Consider the following 19155-nt stretch of genomic DNA (forward strand, 5'->3'; position numbering starts at 1 on the left):
TTATTATGTGTGGGGCTGATAGCAGATATCCTTTTTCTTTTTTTTTTTTTTGATTGCTTTAAAGAGTTGCATGTTGAATTGTTGACATGCAGGATTTTCATTCGGTAGCTGAGTATGTGTCCACTGTCTGGCTGAGCAGCATAAGAATTCTGTGGTTCAGTTGTTCCTTCATAGAAGATTTATCTGACAAGTATTTTCCTAAAGCAGCATTCCATCAGCAGTGCCACTCTCTCAGGTGGCATTTCATCAGCACTATCAGCAGAAGGAATAAGACCCTGTCCTTCTACTGAAACATGAGCAAAACAGTGGATGAAAAGACCTGGAAGAAAACACTCTCCAGCACAAGAGGACTGCTATAGAGGCATCAGCCAGTGCCTCAGTATAGTTAATACCATATTAAGCACAGTGACAACTATATTCAGTACTGTTTTTGACAGAATAAGCTGGACTTCTATCACATGGAAGTCTGGGGCCAACCCTAATATTCTGTATTTGGTATTTTTGGAATTCCTGTTTGTGTGCTACGGAGGAAAGTGCAGACGATTTTCCAGTAAGTTATTATTGCTCATCAGTTTTTATTCCTGATGAATGAGGATGCTTCAGACCATAAATCTTTCACTGGTCCAGGGTAACTGTTGCCTCTCCTGGGCTTCCAGCCAGCATAATTTTGCAGGGAGGAATTACACAACTTGATGAGAAAGAAGTAAATAGTCCTCTGTTAGCAGCTATTTGAAATAGCAGCTGTTTAACGCTATTCAGCAATGGGGGATATTAGCAATATTACTGGGCAAACTGTAGGTGGTGTACCATATGCATGTATTGCCACACGCTGTGTCGTATTTGTCTAATGTGAAACTTTCATTTTCTGGCAAATGTGATAGTGATATTTATAGTGGTCACTGCTGAAGTACTTGAAGAGATTCTGGTAATCTGTCACCGTGCAGTATGGATATGGAGCGTGGATAAGGAGACCAGCATCTAGACTTTCATATTTGATACTCACTAGGCCCAAAATGGTGTCTTTTATTCCTAGTACCAATAATATATAATGGACGTGACGCTAATATATAGAGAACAGACTATGTGCAGTTTGTCTGCGTGCAGCCACACGCAGATCTGGGACGTGATGGGGTTGGAGGGCAAGCTGAGGGTTTAGTATCAACCGAAAGCGGCATAAACGTGTGTTTGCAGGTCTTGTCTGGACACTGAGCAGTGTTAGGACTCCAGCGAAAGAGTTGCTGCAATTTATCCTTTCTGCACCCTCATACTTGTTTATGTCAGAGAAAATGAAATAAGAGCCCTCCCTCCCTTGTTGCCACTTTGTCCCCAGGTCACACTAGTGCAAGCTGTGGTATATAGTGGGCTCTGATCCAGGCAACTCTAAGGACTGTTAGATCTAGAAACTCCCTTATTTAGAAAGCCTGATTCTCTCTTTTCCCAAGGGATTATAAGGGCTTTTTTTCTTAGTCTTGAGTAGATGTGTGATGAGATGTTAAAATGTCAACACCTTGATTTATAGAGAATATCTTAAGTTTTTTTAAAGTTTTTTTTAAAAATTGTTAGAACTAATTTTTCTGTTCCTCTAGGGCTTTTACGTATTATTTAAGTTGTCTTTACCAGTGAAGGCATATAAAAAGAGAGCAATAACAAATTTTGCAAGTGTTGAAAAGAGAAAGGAATATAAGAGAGGATTTTTTCTCTAAATGTATTGCAGGCAAAAAAATGTGTATGATATTGAAATTTTATTTGCTCTCTTTTGGGATTAACTGTATACATTTCCATTAGTAATTAATGCAACCTTACCAAACAATATAATATGCTGAGAATGTATAAAACATAAGAATATAAAACCAAGTTAAGTAGATCATCCCTTATGATTTTTTTTCTGTATCAAGCTAATTTATTTTCGATATCAAAATTAGCAGTGGTTGGGGTCGTCCTAAATTTGATTCTTTGACATGTTAAACTTGCAGAAATAGCCATTTTTATTTTTCTTTGTATGAAACGAATGCATTTTTAAAAAATACCCATGCATTCTTGGCCTTAGTCTCCTGAATTATCCTTTGCTTGGGAGATAGTACGTATTTTTTAAAAACAACAGCATTTTCAATAAACAAAGCATTTGCCCTAGCATCTGCTTAAAAGAATAATGAGAAAAGTATACAGATTTAATAACGACATGGACCTTTTTTTTGGCTACGTAAGGTAGCGTGAAGCCTACCCTTTCAGATCAGGAATTATTTTTGGCCTCTGGAAAATTGGACCGTCTCCTCTCAGACCAGTGTGCAGCTGCTGGGCTAACCTGGCTCTTCCAGGAGTGCTGCCCGCTCTCTGCCTGCTCATCACTGGAGCATCTACCCTGGCTGCTCACCTGCCTGCATGGGAGCCAGCCAAGACCGAACGCTTTCCTGACCTGTCTGAGCAGCCATCTGGAAGGGGGCAGATGCCATTATTCAAAAGTACTTTGGTAGATGGGTCCGGGGCTGCTAAAAGCTCCCACCAGCAACGCAGACCCTGCCGCATGGTTGGTAAAGCACCTGTCCTTGAAGCAAATGCTGCTGTCTCCTTTCTCAGGCAGCGAGCATAGGGTCTGTATGACAGGCAGAGAGAAATACAGTGCCTTGGGGTGGGATGGTGCCGTGGCCGTTTTTCAGACGCTCCCAAAGGGTGAGCAGCACCTTGAGTAATGGGGTTCCTCTCTCTGCTTCTAGCCCTGCACGAAGGGAGATGTCTTCCCATCTCCTGGTAGTGTCTTACGCTGGCAAGCATTTCACAAAGGGAGGGGGGGAAATATAAATTTATAAGGAAGACAAAAAGTCAAAGCAAATGCAGTATTTGGGAGGAGAGATTGTCAGTCCCATGCGTTAAAGTAAATACCGGGGAAAAAGCTGGTCCTTCCTGCACGGCCCCAACTACCATCTTGGAGCATAAGGTGGAGCGGGAAATTCATTCTCCAGCCCTGCTCGCTCCCTGCCTTTCCTGCGGTACCTGTGGATATGTCTGCTAATGGTGGCAGTGGTGACGGTCGTTAACTGGACACTGTTTGGACACTGCCAAATCCTTTCACAGAGGTCGCCATCTGCTTGGTGGTGAAAGGCAGTTGAAAGGCTCTGTGTAGCCCGTTAACAAATTCTTTTGCTGTCCAGACCTCTGAAGTATTTTAAAAGCCTTGTTTAAAAGCTCAAGCCCTTTTCTGGGGGTTGGTTTGTTTTTTGGTTTTTTTTTTTTGGTTGGTCTTTTCTGCTTCACAGCCCACTTTTTGTTTCTTGTCTCATGGTAATCAATTAACTGTAAGTACGAGTGACAGCCCAGGGAAATGGTAGATGGCTGGGGTCATACAGGGTGTGGCCTTCGTAGGGAAGATGAGACTCCTTCCTGAGAAGCTCTCGTGAAGTTGGCTTTAGAATATTTACCAACTACCTGTCTCACAGGCAACAGCAGGATTTGGCCCTGTCTCATAGTGAGCAGTGCCACGTAAACGCACTGATTTCAGTGGACTTACTAACTGATAGTGGTGCAACAAAAACGCTGTTAGCCCTAAATGTTATGGAGAGATGACAACCAACATACTGAACTTTCTCAGGGATCTCTCAGGCGGGGGGTGGCCAATCTGTCCGTGCTGCTTTGGACCATCTGAGCTTCCCTGGAGAATTTAGATTTCCACCTAAGTTGCGTTCAGTTTTTATTTATATTGGCTTAGAATATGTTTAAGGTCTTTTTTTTTTTTTTTTGGTCTTTTTTTTTTCTGCAGTAATAGTAAAAATCTGTTTTTGTTCCCTAACTATGTGCAGGCTGGCATGGCTTTGACTTACGATCCAACAGCTGCTATACAGAATGGGTAAGGAATGCATGTTTTCTTATGCCTTTTTAAAAATTATTTTGAATGCCATCTTCTGTTTTCTCTCTCTGTGGTGAAACTTATTCAGAAACAAATTCACTCAGTCATATTTTGACTGAAGCATGTAATGCGATATTGTCAAGTTCTTCTTTTAGTTTCCCTTTTGTTTTTATGCCTTCTTGTTTGTAATATCCATTTGAATGGGAAGTTGTTTTTCCTAATAGTTTCCATCTCTATTTGGCAAATGCTAGTGGATGTTTTTTTAATCTCTCACTGTCATGAAATGGAAACCAGTAAAATTTCCCTTTACTGACTTTGCTTTTGTTAAAATAATCATTGAAGATTCCAGCGTATTTTGAATAATAGAGCTCTTACTTCATCTGGGGTTCTCTCTACAGGCTGGCGGGCTTCCATGGCATTGTCTGAAAAGAAATGCCAAACAAGGAGAAAGCCTTAAATTAGTGTGTAAGCAGATGGGATTTAGGAGTAAAATTCTGAGCAACACTCTTCTTCATTTCTCAACTACGGTTTGCTAACACAAAGAATTGCAACTTTTTTTTCAAATTTAGCAAAGGAGTTACGTCATCGTATTATTTACCTGCATGATTGCATTTCCAATTATTTCATGAGCTAGAAAAACAGAGCCTTGAAATCTAGCTATCCTTTTAGGTAGGTTAACAGTAAGCAGGAGGTCTGGCCCTGAACTCTTTCACAGTCACTCTTTGATCAGAGAGATGTGATTATCAAATTCATGCATACTCCCATCTGCGTTCTTCAGCTGAAGGGGAGAATGTATTGATATAGACAAGAATGGGTTTATTTGTTAAGTATTTATTAGGGCATTGCTAGTTAAAGCAATTATTGAAAAAACTAACGTTCCCAGTAGTTAAAAAAAATAATAATCAATTATAATAGTTAGTATATTTTGCTTAATTGCCCTTTACAAGCAGTAGCTATGTAGGACTTACGATATTCCCACATTGTGGAAGAGGCAGCCAAACCAGACCAACTCAGAAAAAAAAAGAGGGGTTTTGCATAGCTGTGATTTCAAAATCCTCTGGTTCTGTTTCCCTGTTCTGACTTCCCAAACAAGTCTTTCTCCTCTATCGTCATACTTTTCAGTTGGTAACACATTATAGGCTATAAATAAACCATCACTAGTTCATAATCCACCAGTGTTTCATCCAGATGACTGGCTTTTATTTCAAAGGAATTCCTGCATGTCAGTTGCATGAATGTTTTGGAAACTGTAATTTGAATGATCCTTTGAGATTAATATCATTTTACTTCAAGAATATTTTTTATTTTAAATCACAAAAGTTATCTCAGAGTCAGACATTATTTGTATCAGAGAGTACCCATGCCGCTCAGGTGTTCAGGCTGCTTGGGGGGTTTGGTCACTCAACTGTTTGAACATGCTGACAGTGATCATTGGAAAAAGAAATAGTACTCAATAGAGAATTTCAACTCTGCAGTTTTTAAAATGTTCTTTTATTTGTAAAGCATGAAATAAACTGCAGCAGTGGATATCTCTTTAAGAGTGACAATTAATGACTGCTTTGACATATCTCTTCTTTCCAGAGTGTCAAAATATTTTAAATTTCACCAGGACAAAACCATCTCATTCGAAATGCTCTTATGGTGAGATCTTGATTGCATGCAGTATCATGAGGAGAAGCTCTTTGTATGCAGAAAAATCGATTTGTCCACCAAAAGTTACATTCTTTGGTTTCCGTCCTTTGGTTGCATCTTTAAAATGCTGTCACCTGAGGATCACTAGGACCCTTTGGTTACAGTTTCTTTTTAGCTCCCCAGTCATCCACTTAATAGTCTCTGCGTATCCTGTAGTTATAAATTTTTACTGTTTTTCATAAGCCTCTTTACTTGCAACTACGATAAATATCTAGCTCATGGGTTTTATTTTAGCTAAGTCCAGGAACACCTTGATGCTTTATTTGTGAAATGTGCAAATGCAAATTGTTGCTCACTGACACAAGACACGGATACCGTAGCAGGTGCGTGGCCATGGTGAAAGAGAGTTAAAGGCTCTTAAGCACTATGGAGTAAAACAACTTAAGTAAAGCATTAGTGAAGGGCCAGTTGGGCAAACACATTGCTCTTCCTCGCAGTGAGGGCAGTCTGGAAGTGAGCACAAAGCTGCTGCTTGCAGCCCCCTTGTGTTGATGGTGTGCCCATACCCACCGTAGGGGTAAAATGCTGCATAATACTTCGGCTGGACCAAGCTGTTAAGGTTTGCATGGAGGAATCATAGAATCATAGGGTTGGAAGGGACCTCTGGAGATCATCTAGTCCAACCCCCAATGGTACCCAAAAGTCTGTAAAACAAAGGCCGCTTCCTTGTAGCAGGCCCATTCGGTGCAGCGGTCAGGTTAAGCGGGTGTTGACCCAGCACACATCTCAAGGACTTGTTGATGTGCTGTGATAAGCACAAGCGTCTCAGTCCTTTGGGTGCCCACCAGCGTGGAGCTTAGTGAACTGAGGCCGGAGATGGGAAACGTAACAATAAGCTTCAGGTTAGATATGAATTACCAATAAAACTTAAAAAGACAGATTGACTGGGTATGCTGGTGTCTGTTAGAGTCCTTTACAGGGTTGATAGATGCATTTTGATGCATGCAAGTCACTAGATCCATGGAGGATTATATGGAGGATCGAAGCCTACTAAAGAGACGTGTCTCTGCAGGTGTCACAGGGTGGTATTTAAGATTCGCAATTCCTTAAGAGGTGTGGATTATATTAGGGTTTGGGTTGGGGCATAAACAAACCTCAGGGAAGAATCTGGACTCTTGTATGTTGTCCAGATAAAAAGGTGGGTTCTCATTGCTCATGGTGTAGTACTATCGCTTTTATTACTGTATAACTGCGTATTTCTCTTGAAAATCTATAGCAGGAATAAAACAAAAGAAAGTGAGGAAGAGGCTTTCACTAAAAATAGCTACGATTTTTTCCCCACAAAGGAATAGATAATTTTCTTCTGAGTCTATTACGTTGTAAAGCTTGATTCTCCATTTCATTATATTGTTTTTATGCCCATGTAACTCTGTTTAAGCATCCAGTGGAGTTACATCAGCATAAAACTGGTATAATGGAGTGGAGAATCTGGCCCGTAGTGTACCATAGCATTGCAGTATGAGTTACTGAAGACGTGGTAACCACACACTTCAGTAGATAAGCTCTTTTCCCCTGCCAATCTCTCTGTACCTTTTTTGGTTTATAATCAGGCTTTTCTGAATTGCATTTACAAAGGTACTCAGGTTTTATTTTGGGGAGTAGTGTGCCTGTTGTAATATGCTATTGATTTTTCAATTTGTGGTATTAATATTGTTTTAGTGGTTTAATGCACTCATACAAAGAACAAAATAGAGCTCTTGTACTTGCAGTGTAAGGATGCTCATTTAAAACATTCCTGAGGCTTGAGTCCTCCTGGCCATTTGACTAAGATTGCGATGTACTGTATCAGTTTAATATCTGATATCTGGGGGACTATGCTGCGCATTTGCTGGCCAATGGGCTCAATATTCAGATAGGTCTTTTTCATCTCAAACATCTGACTGTGTGGCTTATTGCAACAGAAAATTGCTGCCTTGACAACGCTTGGTAATACTCTTACATTATGTGAGCCCCAGGATACTATTTATGAATCTAACTTTTTCCGTACTGCCCGCAGGCATGAGGCATGAGCAAATGGTGTTTATTGCAGTGCAAATAGGATCTCGCTCTTGTGCAGATTCTGTGTGGAAGCTTGCACATTCCCCCATAGGATGGGAACCATATGGATTTTTTTTTCTATTTTTTGGCAGGGAAATAGCGACCAGACGCTGCAGATAATGCAGTCCCAAAGGCGGAGGAAGGGTTGATGTAGGAGAGGGGGAGAATGTGCTTTGTCTGTTAAGCAACAGAAACTGTTCTTAAAGCATTGCCTGTGTGTGCCTGACGATGTACTGAGAACATGGTTCTTTTTAGCATCTCTTAAAAACGTTTTCTTTGGAGCCCTTTATAAACCCTCCTTCAGGAGCATTTGCCTCCTAGTGATGAGTGTTCCCTGTGCTTGTGGAACCTGGGGATGCTGAAAAGGTCTACTTTTAATACAAGGACAATGTCCATTTCGCCTCGCCCCTGACACCTGCTTTTCTACGCTTCTGCTTCTAGTATTGCAATTGCAGCTGAGGAGCAGGGACACCGGCTTGTGCCTGCAAAAAACTACATGGGCCAATATAAGGATGCAAACTACATTTGCGGTAAATGCAGCTCAGCCTTTTGGAGAGCTCTCCTTAGAGCTCACAGGTCAACTACCACAAAGCCTACAGCTCTCAAAGGACCGTACCAAACATTTTAATGCCAGGAAACTTGGGGGCATTATTGAATATGTCTAAAATGAGTCCAAGCCACTATAATTCATCTCTCTTTCCACTCCTCTTTCTGATGTACATACTCTGATGACTGAGAATCCTGTATTCATTTGGATTTACTTACAACATGCATCTTCCACTTAATTTCACCTCTCCCTGATCCTAAAGGAAAAAGAAAAGGGGGAAAGCCTAAGATCGAATATGGCAAGGTCATCAGCTGCAGATTTTGTTGGGATGCTGCAGGGTTTACACCAGAATAGGCCACTCCTGCATTTTTGCTCCTCCTGTCTTTTATTAGGTCCCCAGCATGTCACTTACGCCAATTACATATTAGGACATTAGCCTATTTGTATGTAAAGGGAATCTGGGGACGTGCCTCTGTATCCCATGGGTGAGAGCATGTTGAGCCCTCTTTGTGAGCTGGCCCTCACAGGGTGGTGCACGACTCCGACACTGTGGCAGGTTGAGCATCCCATGCCTTGTTGTGGGGGTGCTCTGCTTGAGTCTGTCCCCAGCAAGGACACCCCTATCCTCACCATACCACTGCACTTCACGCGTGGCAGAGGTATCCACATCCCATTTTTTTAGATCCCTTTGGGCACAAGTGATGCTGTGGCAGGAGGACAAGCCTTTGTCTCTGGACGTAAGGGATTCCTGATTGCAAAACATTTGACCTACAGCGCATCACAGTGACTCAGACTGTTAAACTTGATTTATTATTATTAAAATTTAAGTATATGAACTGGATTTTCTCACATTGTCATTTGCTACATTGGATTTCCTTCCTTTCTCTTCTTCGAAGCTCTGGTGCATGAATTTTCACAATATAGCTGAGTGTCCTGATAGTATGTTTTATTTGATGCTTATTTGAGAGCATTCCAAACTGCGACAGAAAAATGGTATTGGCATTGTTGGAAGGGTTGTATTTTTCACATTACCAGAGTGTATATTCTACAAGCTTATGTACTATTCAGATAACTGCATCTCTAAGCTGAAACTGAAATGGTTAGCTGTCTGTCAAGTTCTTGGCTTAGCACACGTTTTCTGTAAATTTGGTAGCATTTGCTGGGATTTATTGGAGAGTTTATTCCAAAGAGCCAGCACTACTTCTGAATGGGAAGTTGTTTGTCCCTTGCACTTGTCTTTGTCCGAGCAGTTCATATGCGATATGGGTGCAGCATCAGTGCCAGGCTGATGGACAGAATGAGAACACAATGAGCAAAAATATGTTTTTTTCTCAAAAGAGTTTTGTCCTTCAATTCAAGAGGCTTATATGTATTTCTTTTATACGTTTTACCGATAGAGTGAATTCTATCAGTCTGCCATTGACTGTTTTCATTTGTCGCATGTGGCATTTCTTAGTTCATCCACTTAGCAACAGCATAGCCAAAGTGATCGGGGAGAAGACCCCTGTAACAGGACGTAGATTGCGTATGCATCATGCTAATGCCATAGATGAACCTGGCTAGTGCTGTAAAAATGCTTTCCCCCTGCAACGTTGTATGAACTTAATGTTTGATACAAGCGGTGGGATACAGATGCCTCTAAGTTCTCATAATGGGATATATATAAAATTGGGCAAAGACACAGTTTTAAAATAGTCTCTGTGGCGAGCATTGTAAGGGCAGATAAATGTTCCTAAAATAGCAATGTATTTCTATTAAACAAAAAATCACTCAGACGCCACCTGCTGCTTTTGGCATTTTAAAATCTTATTTGGAATAGAGAGAACAAATGATTGCTTCTCTGTCTCCCTCTCCCCTCCTAACTTCAAATGTTTCCGCCCAACCTTCAAAGACGGCAGCCTGTTTTTCCAAGGCCATTGGTTGGATGAAGTCAGTGGTTATTTGAGCCTGCATCCAGAATGAATGCATCCAGTCTGAACTAGACTGATTAGTACTAAATCCAGGATGCCAGGGCGATCAGGAAATAGAGCACTTGTTTAAACACCAGTAATGACTTTTTTGTTGCATGGCTCTCATGGAAAGCTACTGTTGATTGCCTCAGCATGGGGAGAAAAAAAACATAAAAAGGCAGGGAGTGTAATCTACTTCACTGTTACAGAGACAGCATATGTGCAAAATCTTCTGTTACTCGTAAGATTGGTGCACGCTATATGAGGAGGGTGTGCATGGGGCTTAAAACGGACAAGAGAGCGCTGCACAGGAGTGTTTCTCTCTCTCGGAGCCCAAATTATCAGCATTTTGACAGCTGTAAGACCACAAACATTCTTTTTTTAAGCAATGATATTTTTCTGGCTTACAGTTAAAACTGAAAAAAGGGCAAATGCAAAAATCTTTACAAGCACACACATATTAAGTACTTACACAATCCACCAGTAGTGATATTTTCCAAGTGATAATTTTATCAATAATCATTAACCCACAGGGAATGAGAAGAAATACAACATTTATTGCCATCAAGCAAGCGATAGTGCAACTTTTGTTCATAGCATGCAACAGTGGAAATAAAAACAACTAAATCTGAGGTTCTCAGTGCTGCCTGGGGCATTTAGACTCATAATTCGTGATACATTTCACCAGAAGGTGCGTTTTTTTGCTCTCTGCCTAGATGAATATGAAAATTTCAGCTGGAGTTTTTGTAGTCATCTCCTAATAAAATAATTCAGGCATGTATATGGAATGTGTTATTCTCGGCACTGAAGCATTAAGATCTGAAAAGAAAACAGTACTGCATGTAAAAATGAAATCAGTAATATTGTCTTCGATATCGCGTAAGAAATTTCCTTCCACTAGCTAGCACTCTGGAAAATCAGCTGTCTCTGCATTTCAGATAATTACTTCTTGTATCATGAAGTTCTATATTTGTGCTAGTTGAAGTGAAAAAAATATGCTTTGTGTAAATATTCCTCCTCCTTTCCATTTTCAAGATCTGTTCAGTGGAGCCATCACTTCTTCTTTATTGTGGTTTTGGAAATAGATGGACATAATTACCTGTGCAGACTCTTTTTGTCTTTGCCCAGGAGGCAGTGAATTAGTCAGTCAGAGCCTAGCAGTCGAAAGGTTCAAAAAATCTCGCTTTTGTTCTTTGTTTGCAGATTTTATTCCTCACCGTACAGTATTCCAACAAACCGCATGATTCCACAGACATCAATCACGCCATTCATTGCTGCTTCCCCTGTCTCTACATATCAGGTACGTCAGATTTGCGCTTGTCTACTGTGTTTCCCAGTTAATTATGTTTTGGATGTGGATGAAGGCAGAGTGTAAACCACAGAAAATTGTGTGAGTGCTTGCGCTCTTGAGTCACACTTAAAACAAAAGGCTTTCTAGTAGTATTCAGGTATCATTTGGAGTACATTTTGAAGTGTTTCCTGCATTCCTTATGCTTGCAATGAAAGCCACAGTAATTTTTTCTTATTTCAATCAGCTTCTCTAGTAAAGAGCATTTTGCTTCGTTTCCAGTTGACAACAGCAGAAGTTTGTCATTCTTATTGAAACAGTTTGTCATTTTGGCTCCCTTTCATTAGCCAGAAGTTTTTTTTAAATGCATTTTTACAATTTATGCTGATTGCATAGTATTTTGACCTTTTGACCTCAGCTGTATTTGCTCCAGTAACAGCATCCTTTAAAAGCGCTCATTTTTGTCCAGTAGTTCCTGACAAAGCAAGTTACTTGGGGATAACTGTCCTCATATCCTTCTTTAGTGTCCCACATGTTTTTTCATTCAGAATTTCTCTTCAACCTATCCTTCAGATCTCCACTGGGAAATTATTACCATGCTCTGGCTTTCTGAGATGGAAGTCAAAACCAGGTTGCATAGCTTTATTATTAGCCATTCTCTGGGAACATATCGCTTCACTCTGAAGCTGGTCATTGGCTGTACATTTTCTCACCTCAGTTATTTCTGTCCTATAGCCTCAGTGCTCTTCCCATCCTGAATCCTACCTGAGATAAGCTACCCAGACGTGCAAAGCTGCATGGTGGGCTATTCTTAATGTTAGAGTTAGTTTGGGGTTGTTTTATTTTTGAGATGGTATGCTACTGCTTACAGGTAATTCTGGGAGTTTGTGCTTACACTTACTATGTTTTGAACTTGATCTTCAAAGATAAACGATTCTTGTAATTTTCTGTGACTTGTGTGTTATTTCACTTTAGATGCCTATGTAAAACTTGCCAAACAAAAGTTGTTTTGGTGAGATAAATTCAGTAAATTTCGGTAAATGGCAACACCAAAGAAATGTCAGTGCCAGAGACATACGAGTGCAGCTCACATGCGCTTTTCTCAGTAGCAAAGCTGGTTTAAGAGTCATACCTCCTCCCTCTTACTCAGGCCACTGAATTCAGGCCACCCAGCCACTTCTTTCCATCACTGCTCCGCAAGTCATAGTTGCTCCCTTTTCCCACCCTGACTTGAACCATTGCATTGGTTTGTGGTTTGATGCATTTGCACCAAAAGGATTGATTCTTTTTTTAGCCCGTATCATTCTCTGTAGATAGTTTTCAGTGTAAGCCCAAAGACTGTAGCTTGGCACAGAGGAGAAACTGCATGAGGGTGGGTGTGAGAGTGGGAGCAATGAACAGCAGCAAACTGTGGCAGCTCTAATATAGTTTAACTAGTGGGGATTCACAACAGAAAACCATAGTAGGGGCGTGTTTGCATGTGTGTGCACTGGTTTAGGTTCTAAAGATGTTTCACTGAGCTTGATTCTTGACAAAAACTCTACTTTGATAAACTTCAGCAAGTGTTGAGGCACACAATTATACAATGAATTCTCACCGCTTGCTTCATGAACAAAAATCCAGGGCATCTGGAGAATCAGGACCTTGTGGTTTTCTCCTAGCAATCCCTGCTCGTGCTCAGTCTGAGAGGCCACATGCCTTCTGTGAACTTGGGGATAGCTAGTGAGTTACCCACTGATGGCTGTAGCACAGGTATATTTTTGCATACTTCCTGCATGTTGTGGTGCCCAGACTGATGAAAACACAGTTCTTGGGGTTGAGTCTGAGTTATGATAGCATGTGGGCCATTCACGCTTAGCACAAGATGGAGTTACAGCTTAGAGATGCCACCACAAATGCACAAGAACTCCGTAATGCATTTAATTGTTGGTAAAACTGGCATATCCGTGGAATCTGTTACGTGTCATTCATAAGGCAGAACAACAAAGAAAGACTTTGGTGAGGCATATAGAGTTCTGGTGGGAACAGACCCCATGGTGCCCAACATAAGAGCTGATCCTGGGGGGCAGGGGCATCTTAAGCCAGCTTTGCCGTGGAAGCTTTCAGTTAGAATAAGCTTCAAAAACTCTGAATTACATCTGCAGTTCTTAGTGAAAACAGAATAAATCATTCTGGGATCTCAGAAAATGTTATACCTTTGAAAGTTCATACAGATACTTTTGAAAACAAACTTTGAACATCTTATGTCTCCTGCACTGTCGGTTGGATGACATGTTCATGATTATATTGATGGATGAAAGCAAACAATACAAATGAAAAAAATAGGACAACATGGAATATTGAAGACTGCTTTATGAGATAAAAAAGTGTGGATCATAGAAGTGGTGCAATCACTCAGACTTCTGACTTTGGTAGAAAACATTATCAAATGAAATTTGAAAGGTTTTTTTCCTTGGTCAATAACTTTATGAAGCATAAATGAATTTTGCGTTGTTACATGACTTAATTTTTTTGCCAAAATTAGCTCCATAGTTGTAATGGAAAGAATATTTCCACGTAGATATTTGAGTTCTGTTTTAAAGTTTTCTGTGCTAATTAAAAGTATTTGATATGCAGGTCCAGAGTACTTCATGGATGCCTCATCCGCCATATGTTATGCAACCAACAGTAAGTGGATACTTGCTTATATCCAGCTAAAAGTGCTTACACTGTAGCCTTGCTCTGCTTGTCAGCCACATTAGAGTCCTAGGTCATGCAAGAGCAGCCAGCTGCTCCCTTTGGCAAGAGCCCTCTGCTGTAAAGGTTCCACTTCTTTAAGGAGCACCATTTGATTTGGTGAAAAGGGGAGGACGGGTGATATGTTATCTAATTGCATTGATAATAAGAGAATAACAAGCTCTAAAGTGTTGCTTCTGAGGCTTTGCTTCAGGGACTGCAAGATAACTGCATTCTTGAATACTTTGAATTGCCAGGATCAACACATGTTACCCCTCCCTTATATTCTTATCCATCAAAAAAGTCCTTTGTAGTTGTATATACTTTAAAGGATCCTCAATGCCTCAGTAATGCATTTCAAGTACTGCAGAAGGGTAAAGCACAGCTGTCTTACGGAGTCTCTGCCAAATCTAAATCTGCTTTATGATTTGACCAGTCAACTATTTTTTTTTTCCCCTGAGTAAATCTTTCATCAATTTATAAATATTACTTAAAGCTGCGCTACCAACATTCATGAGAAGCAGTGCAGGTGATTTTTTTGTTTACCTCACAGAAGAGTTTTGATGCACTTTGCATAAATATTTGCAATATACTAGAAGGAAACAACATACCAAATCCCACTATGTACAGATTGCTTTAGTTTCATTTCCTACCTTTGATCAGTTTCTCAGGTACGGCTCCATGTAACGGTGTCATTAATCAAAATTCAAACGTGTACTCCACGCAAGCAGCAATACACTGATTTTTATGAGGAGGGTAAATTTAAAATGAAGGTGTATAGTTTAGGGTTGTTTGTTATTCACATTTGTGCTAAATATTTTGACTTCGTAATAGAGTAACCTCTGGTGGGAGGTTAGCTACACAACAACGTGGATACAACTACACTACATACCTGTTTAGTAGCATAGGATTCTTATTGCAATTTGAAGCCCCCTTCCACATCCCTCAGCTCTTTGGAGACAAGTTCTTCAGTTTTCTTTCACCAGGCAATGACCGTAGGGTGGGACTGACTGTCTCCTGGAAGCCCAGTTCCTACTGCTGTGGTGCTGCGCCTCTCTCCAGACTCTGCTGGACGTTTCCATCTCAATGGAGTAAAGCCACTTCTGTGTTCCTTGTAGGGAGACGAGCTATGTCGAACAAACTCACCGTTACAAGCAGTCCTGTGTTCTAATATTGGGATTTAATTGCAGACCACAAGAAACCTTAGATGTGTGTATATGATGAATTATCAGACTTGCGGAAGCCAAAGGATCTCTGATCCTTGCAGACAGACTCCTTTTCTAAAAGGAAAACCTAAGCAGTTTACCAGTCACAGTTTCTATGTATATGTGTGTTTGAGTTTTATTCGATGATGTTCAGCAAAGCATTTTTCTGCAGTACTAGAAGAGGTATTTTGATGTGGTAATTGGATGTATTTACCCCTCGGGAAATGGCCGTGAAGAGAAAAATAACTTCTGTAGTGAGTGGCACCCTCAACATGCCAGGTTAAATTTGTTTTCATTGCCAGGCAGTGAGTTGTGTCAATGAAAGGGTGTGTGCTTGTAGGTGGAAAAGAGAGGGACAGTGGATACGTGGTGTAACGTTTCAGTTCCAGCGTCGTTGCCATTGCAGGTTACCTCCATGTGTCGTCTGTAGCAATCCCAGTCTCTTCACTGAAAGGTTTTTCCCACGTGTTTCCCAAGATTATGTTCTTAAATAAATGGACATGAGGCATTTAGTACTGAAGAAGTATAAAAGCAAAAAGGCAGAACTACCATTCCCCAGGTTTCATTCAGAGATGAATTCTTTATTAGAAATGTCTGTAAAGTTGTCAGAGAATTACTACACAGAGGACCCAAGAGACATCAGAATTAATGGCCTGTTTTGAAAGAAAATAAAGATTCTGTGACCATTGTAAGTTTGCTGTAGTTTCATGTCTAACTATAGACTCTATTCTAGGCACATCCATGGCTTAAAAAAAAAAAATGAAGAAAAGGCTGCGATAACGTTGGCAGAATTTAAGACGTGAATTTTGGTAACCCTGTGAGCTGCTTGAAACTGGGAACTTTCTAATTTGGTTAGCTTTTTGTTTCTTCTTGTAACTTAGTTTGCCATGTTATTATCTAAATTGCCACCACTTTATTTCATAATATTTTATGAGGTGATTGATTGTGGCACGTGATGTCCCACTGGAAACCAGTGCAGATAAATATTACATTCCCCTTGCCCCAGGAAGGAGAACATTTTGTTAAGCCTCTATTATTCTTTGTGAGTCGAGATGAACTCATACATAAAGCAGTTTGAATTGTTCGAATGCTGGTGGTTAATTCTTTGTTTTGATTATAAGTATCCACTAAATCATGTTACTGGATGATTAGCTTTTAATTTCCGACAGAAAGTCCTACTTGGTACTTATGTATAATTTAACACCGCGTAGTGTCCCTCACGACAGAAAAAGAGGCAGGACCGTGCTGTAGAGGAGACAAAGGAGGTTTTTCATTTCAGCCTGCAGACAGGAGTTTTCTCGCAGGCTGGCAAGCTTGCCAACCGGAGGGAAGAGCTGTGCTGCCCGGCGCTACCACCCTGTCTCTGCCTGCCTCTGCTCTGCCTGCCCGTCTCGTCTCCTTCGGCACCTGCCTCCCTGCTCATTTCAATACCCTCCTCTTTCTTCGGTGATATCCCCTGCAGTAGGCTGGCCTGCCAGACATGTTGCTCATTTTTTTCCCTTTATATATCGATTTCAGCCACATTTTCCTAATGTGTGCATTCTGTATCTGTTTATTTGGTGGGTTAAAACTCCCCACTGTAGTAAAAGATTGTATCTCCAATTCCTTCTGTAGCTTTTTAACTACAACCGGATAAACCTCTAACCCTAACAAATAATAATAACATATATATTAACTGGAAAATATTTACATAAATTGCTTTTGATTCCCCGCCCTTGTTTGTTTTCTTACTTTCGTGATCTCCTTAAAAGCAGATAGAACCAAAATGAATTCTATGAGAAAAAAACAGTCAGAAATTTTTTTTCCTAATGGGAGAGAGTCAGGTGGGCAGTCAAGGACTCTGCAGGTGTATCATAATTTACTCATGATTTTTCCTGTAACTTTTAACCTTGATATCATAGGTTGATGCCAATGAGCAACTGCAAATACAATTTTTAAAGGGTTTTTATTTTTTGTTATCAGTAATTTTTGCTAGCCTTATACTAAAAGCCATGGAAAATTAATATCAAATAGGTTGAGGTAGCAGTGCTATTTTAGAATAAATAGTATTAAAAATATTCTTTTGCTGGCACAGTAGAGTCACACGTGAAAACCTCTCGCATCTTTGTGCTTGCACAACCTTCAGGGTTTTGGAAAACAAGATTCCTGAATCATGTGAACGTGATGAAAAATTTACCTCGAGGCTCATGTGTGACTCAGACACTTTGGAAAACTGTACCCTTTGTAAATGAAGCCTTCACCACTTTTTGACCATATTGACTGCCCTGTGTCCGCGTAAGAATGCCGCAAGTTTGCCAGTTTTGTTGCTTTGCCACGTGCCCTGGTCCCTGTCACTAGCAGTAATGGAAGACAAGCTCCAGGAGAGTTATGGCAGTGTGGGGTTGAACTCATACTGGCATAGCGTTTAATGCACTGATGGCAGTCTGGGCTCCGTTTAGTTAAGTATAGCTTTCAAAGCACAGTGCTCACCCATCCCTACTTGAAACAAGTCTTGTATTTCATTACTGCCTCAGGATAAGGGTAGATGGATAGTGATGACAGAATCAAAACATAAATGGGATAAGAGTTATTCTGGGGATTTATAACATTTGCCATATTAGTATGTTTTTCCTGTAGTCCCCAAAGGCTGTCTGACGGTTCAGGGAAAACTTTGAAAAACACGTTGTTTAAAGTCAGTTGACATATAGATAATCTTAATTTTTATTAACGATGACATTTGTGCAAAATTTTTTTGATTCAAATCTTCACTACAAATAATACATGTACTCCTCTGTAAAGGCAAATTTTTTTAGAGAACCAACAGAAATGCTCTACCCTAATAGTCTATGTGCACACTGGTTTTACACGCACCCTCTTTTATTCGCAAGTAAGACTGTGTGACCATAAGCAATCACTGTGTATGCACAGATAGATGTTCTTGTCAGTCTGGAACAGTTTCTGCATAATAGCTGCAGAAGGAATATGCCAGTGGCAACATGGAGGGTGCAAGCAGAGCAGCATATGGAAAAATCTGCTATTGATAGTGATAAAGTGAGCTGGGGAGAACTTCTCTTCTGAACAGTTCTCAAGCCCTTACAGCCGTTTTCGAAAGGTCAATGTCTTAACAAACGCCCTTATTATTTTTTTCTGTCTTCCTTCCTCTGGCCCATGGCTGAATGTAATCTATCTGTCTTTAAAAGCAACAACAAAAATGTTTCTTATTTCATAAGCAGTGTAAAACCCCTACTTCGGTGAGAAGCGAGGCTGAGTAAGGACTCCAGATTCTTGCCTTTTGATTGTTGTGCATGAATGTAGCGTAAAAAGTACAAACTGTCCAACTGAAATATATCGGTTTTCATTTTCTCACTGGCGACTGTGTTATTTTGGATAATACCCAAAATACCACAGCAGTTTCAGTGTTTTGATTCCTACGTTTTCGAACAAAGAAGTTCCTTGTGCTGGGTTGAGTGTCCCTCTCCCGAGATGGCTTTCTCCACCTCCCGGTTGTTGCTTTACCTTTTTAGCAAATAGAGCCGGGAGTCCATCTTGCATTTGCCTGTTTGAGTGTAAGGGAACAAAGTGTGTCCTCTGCAGACGGTTGAGTCCTGCCTCCGAGATGAAATGTGAGAGTTCGACTAGCTGGTATGAAAAGTAAACAGGAAATAATCCTTAGAAATTGGAATCTCCAGCTAGTCTTTTAACTTTTAGCTGTGTATTTTTAAGAGATCCTTTGAACGTGAACTTACTTGAACTTTTAAGGTTAAAGAGTTTAGAGGTTGAAATAACTAACCAAATACCAATGCCAAAGTTCTGCTGAACAATTTTAATTCCAGTGTTTCCCGAGGCAGAAAATCAAGGACTGCCAATTCCATAACTCTGATAATCAAGACCGTAATTGGCAATGT

At 40.4% G+C, this 19155-nt stretch overlaps 1 protein-coding gene across 10 annotated transcripts in view; it reads left to right on the top strand.

Annotated features, from left to right (window-relative positions):
- The window catches only part of RBMS3 (RNA binding motif single stranded interacting protein 3), a 716669-nt gene that overhangs the window by 632082 nt on the left and 65432 nt on the right, over nt 1-19155 (top strand). For all 10 annotated transcript variants that reach the window (XM_074575088.1, XM_074575087.1, XM_074575089.1 and 7 more), the window contains 3 exons: nt 3792-3838; nt 11267-11363; nt 13968-14018. In XM_074575088.1, coding sequence (XP_074431189.1) covers nt 3792-3838; nt 11267-11363; nt 13968-14018 — 195 coding nt within the window. The remainder of the gene's footprint in view (nt 1-3791; nt 3839-11266; nt 11364-13967; nt 14019-19155) is intronic.

This window comes from Larus michahellis, chromosome 2 (genome assembly GCF_964199755.1).
Source record: "Larus michahellis chromosome 2, bLarMic1.1, whole genome shotgun sequence".
Taxonomy (NCBI): Eukaryota; Metazoa; Chordata; class Aves; order Charadriiformes; family Laridae; genus Larus; species Larus michahellis.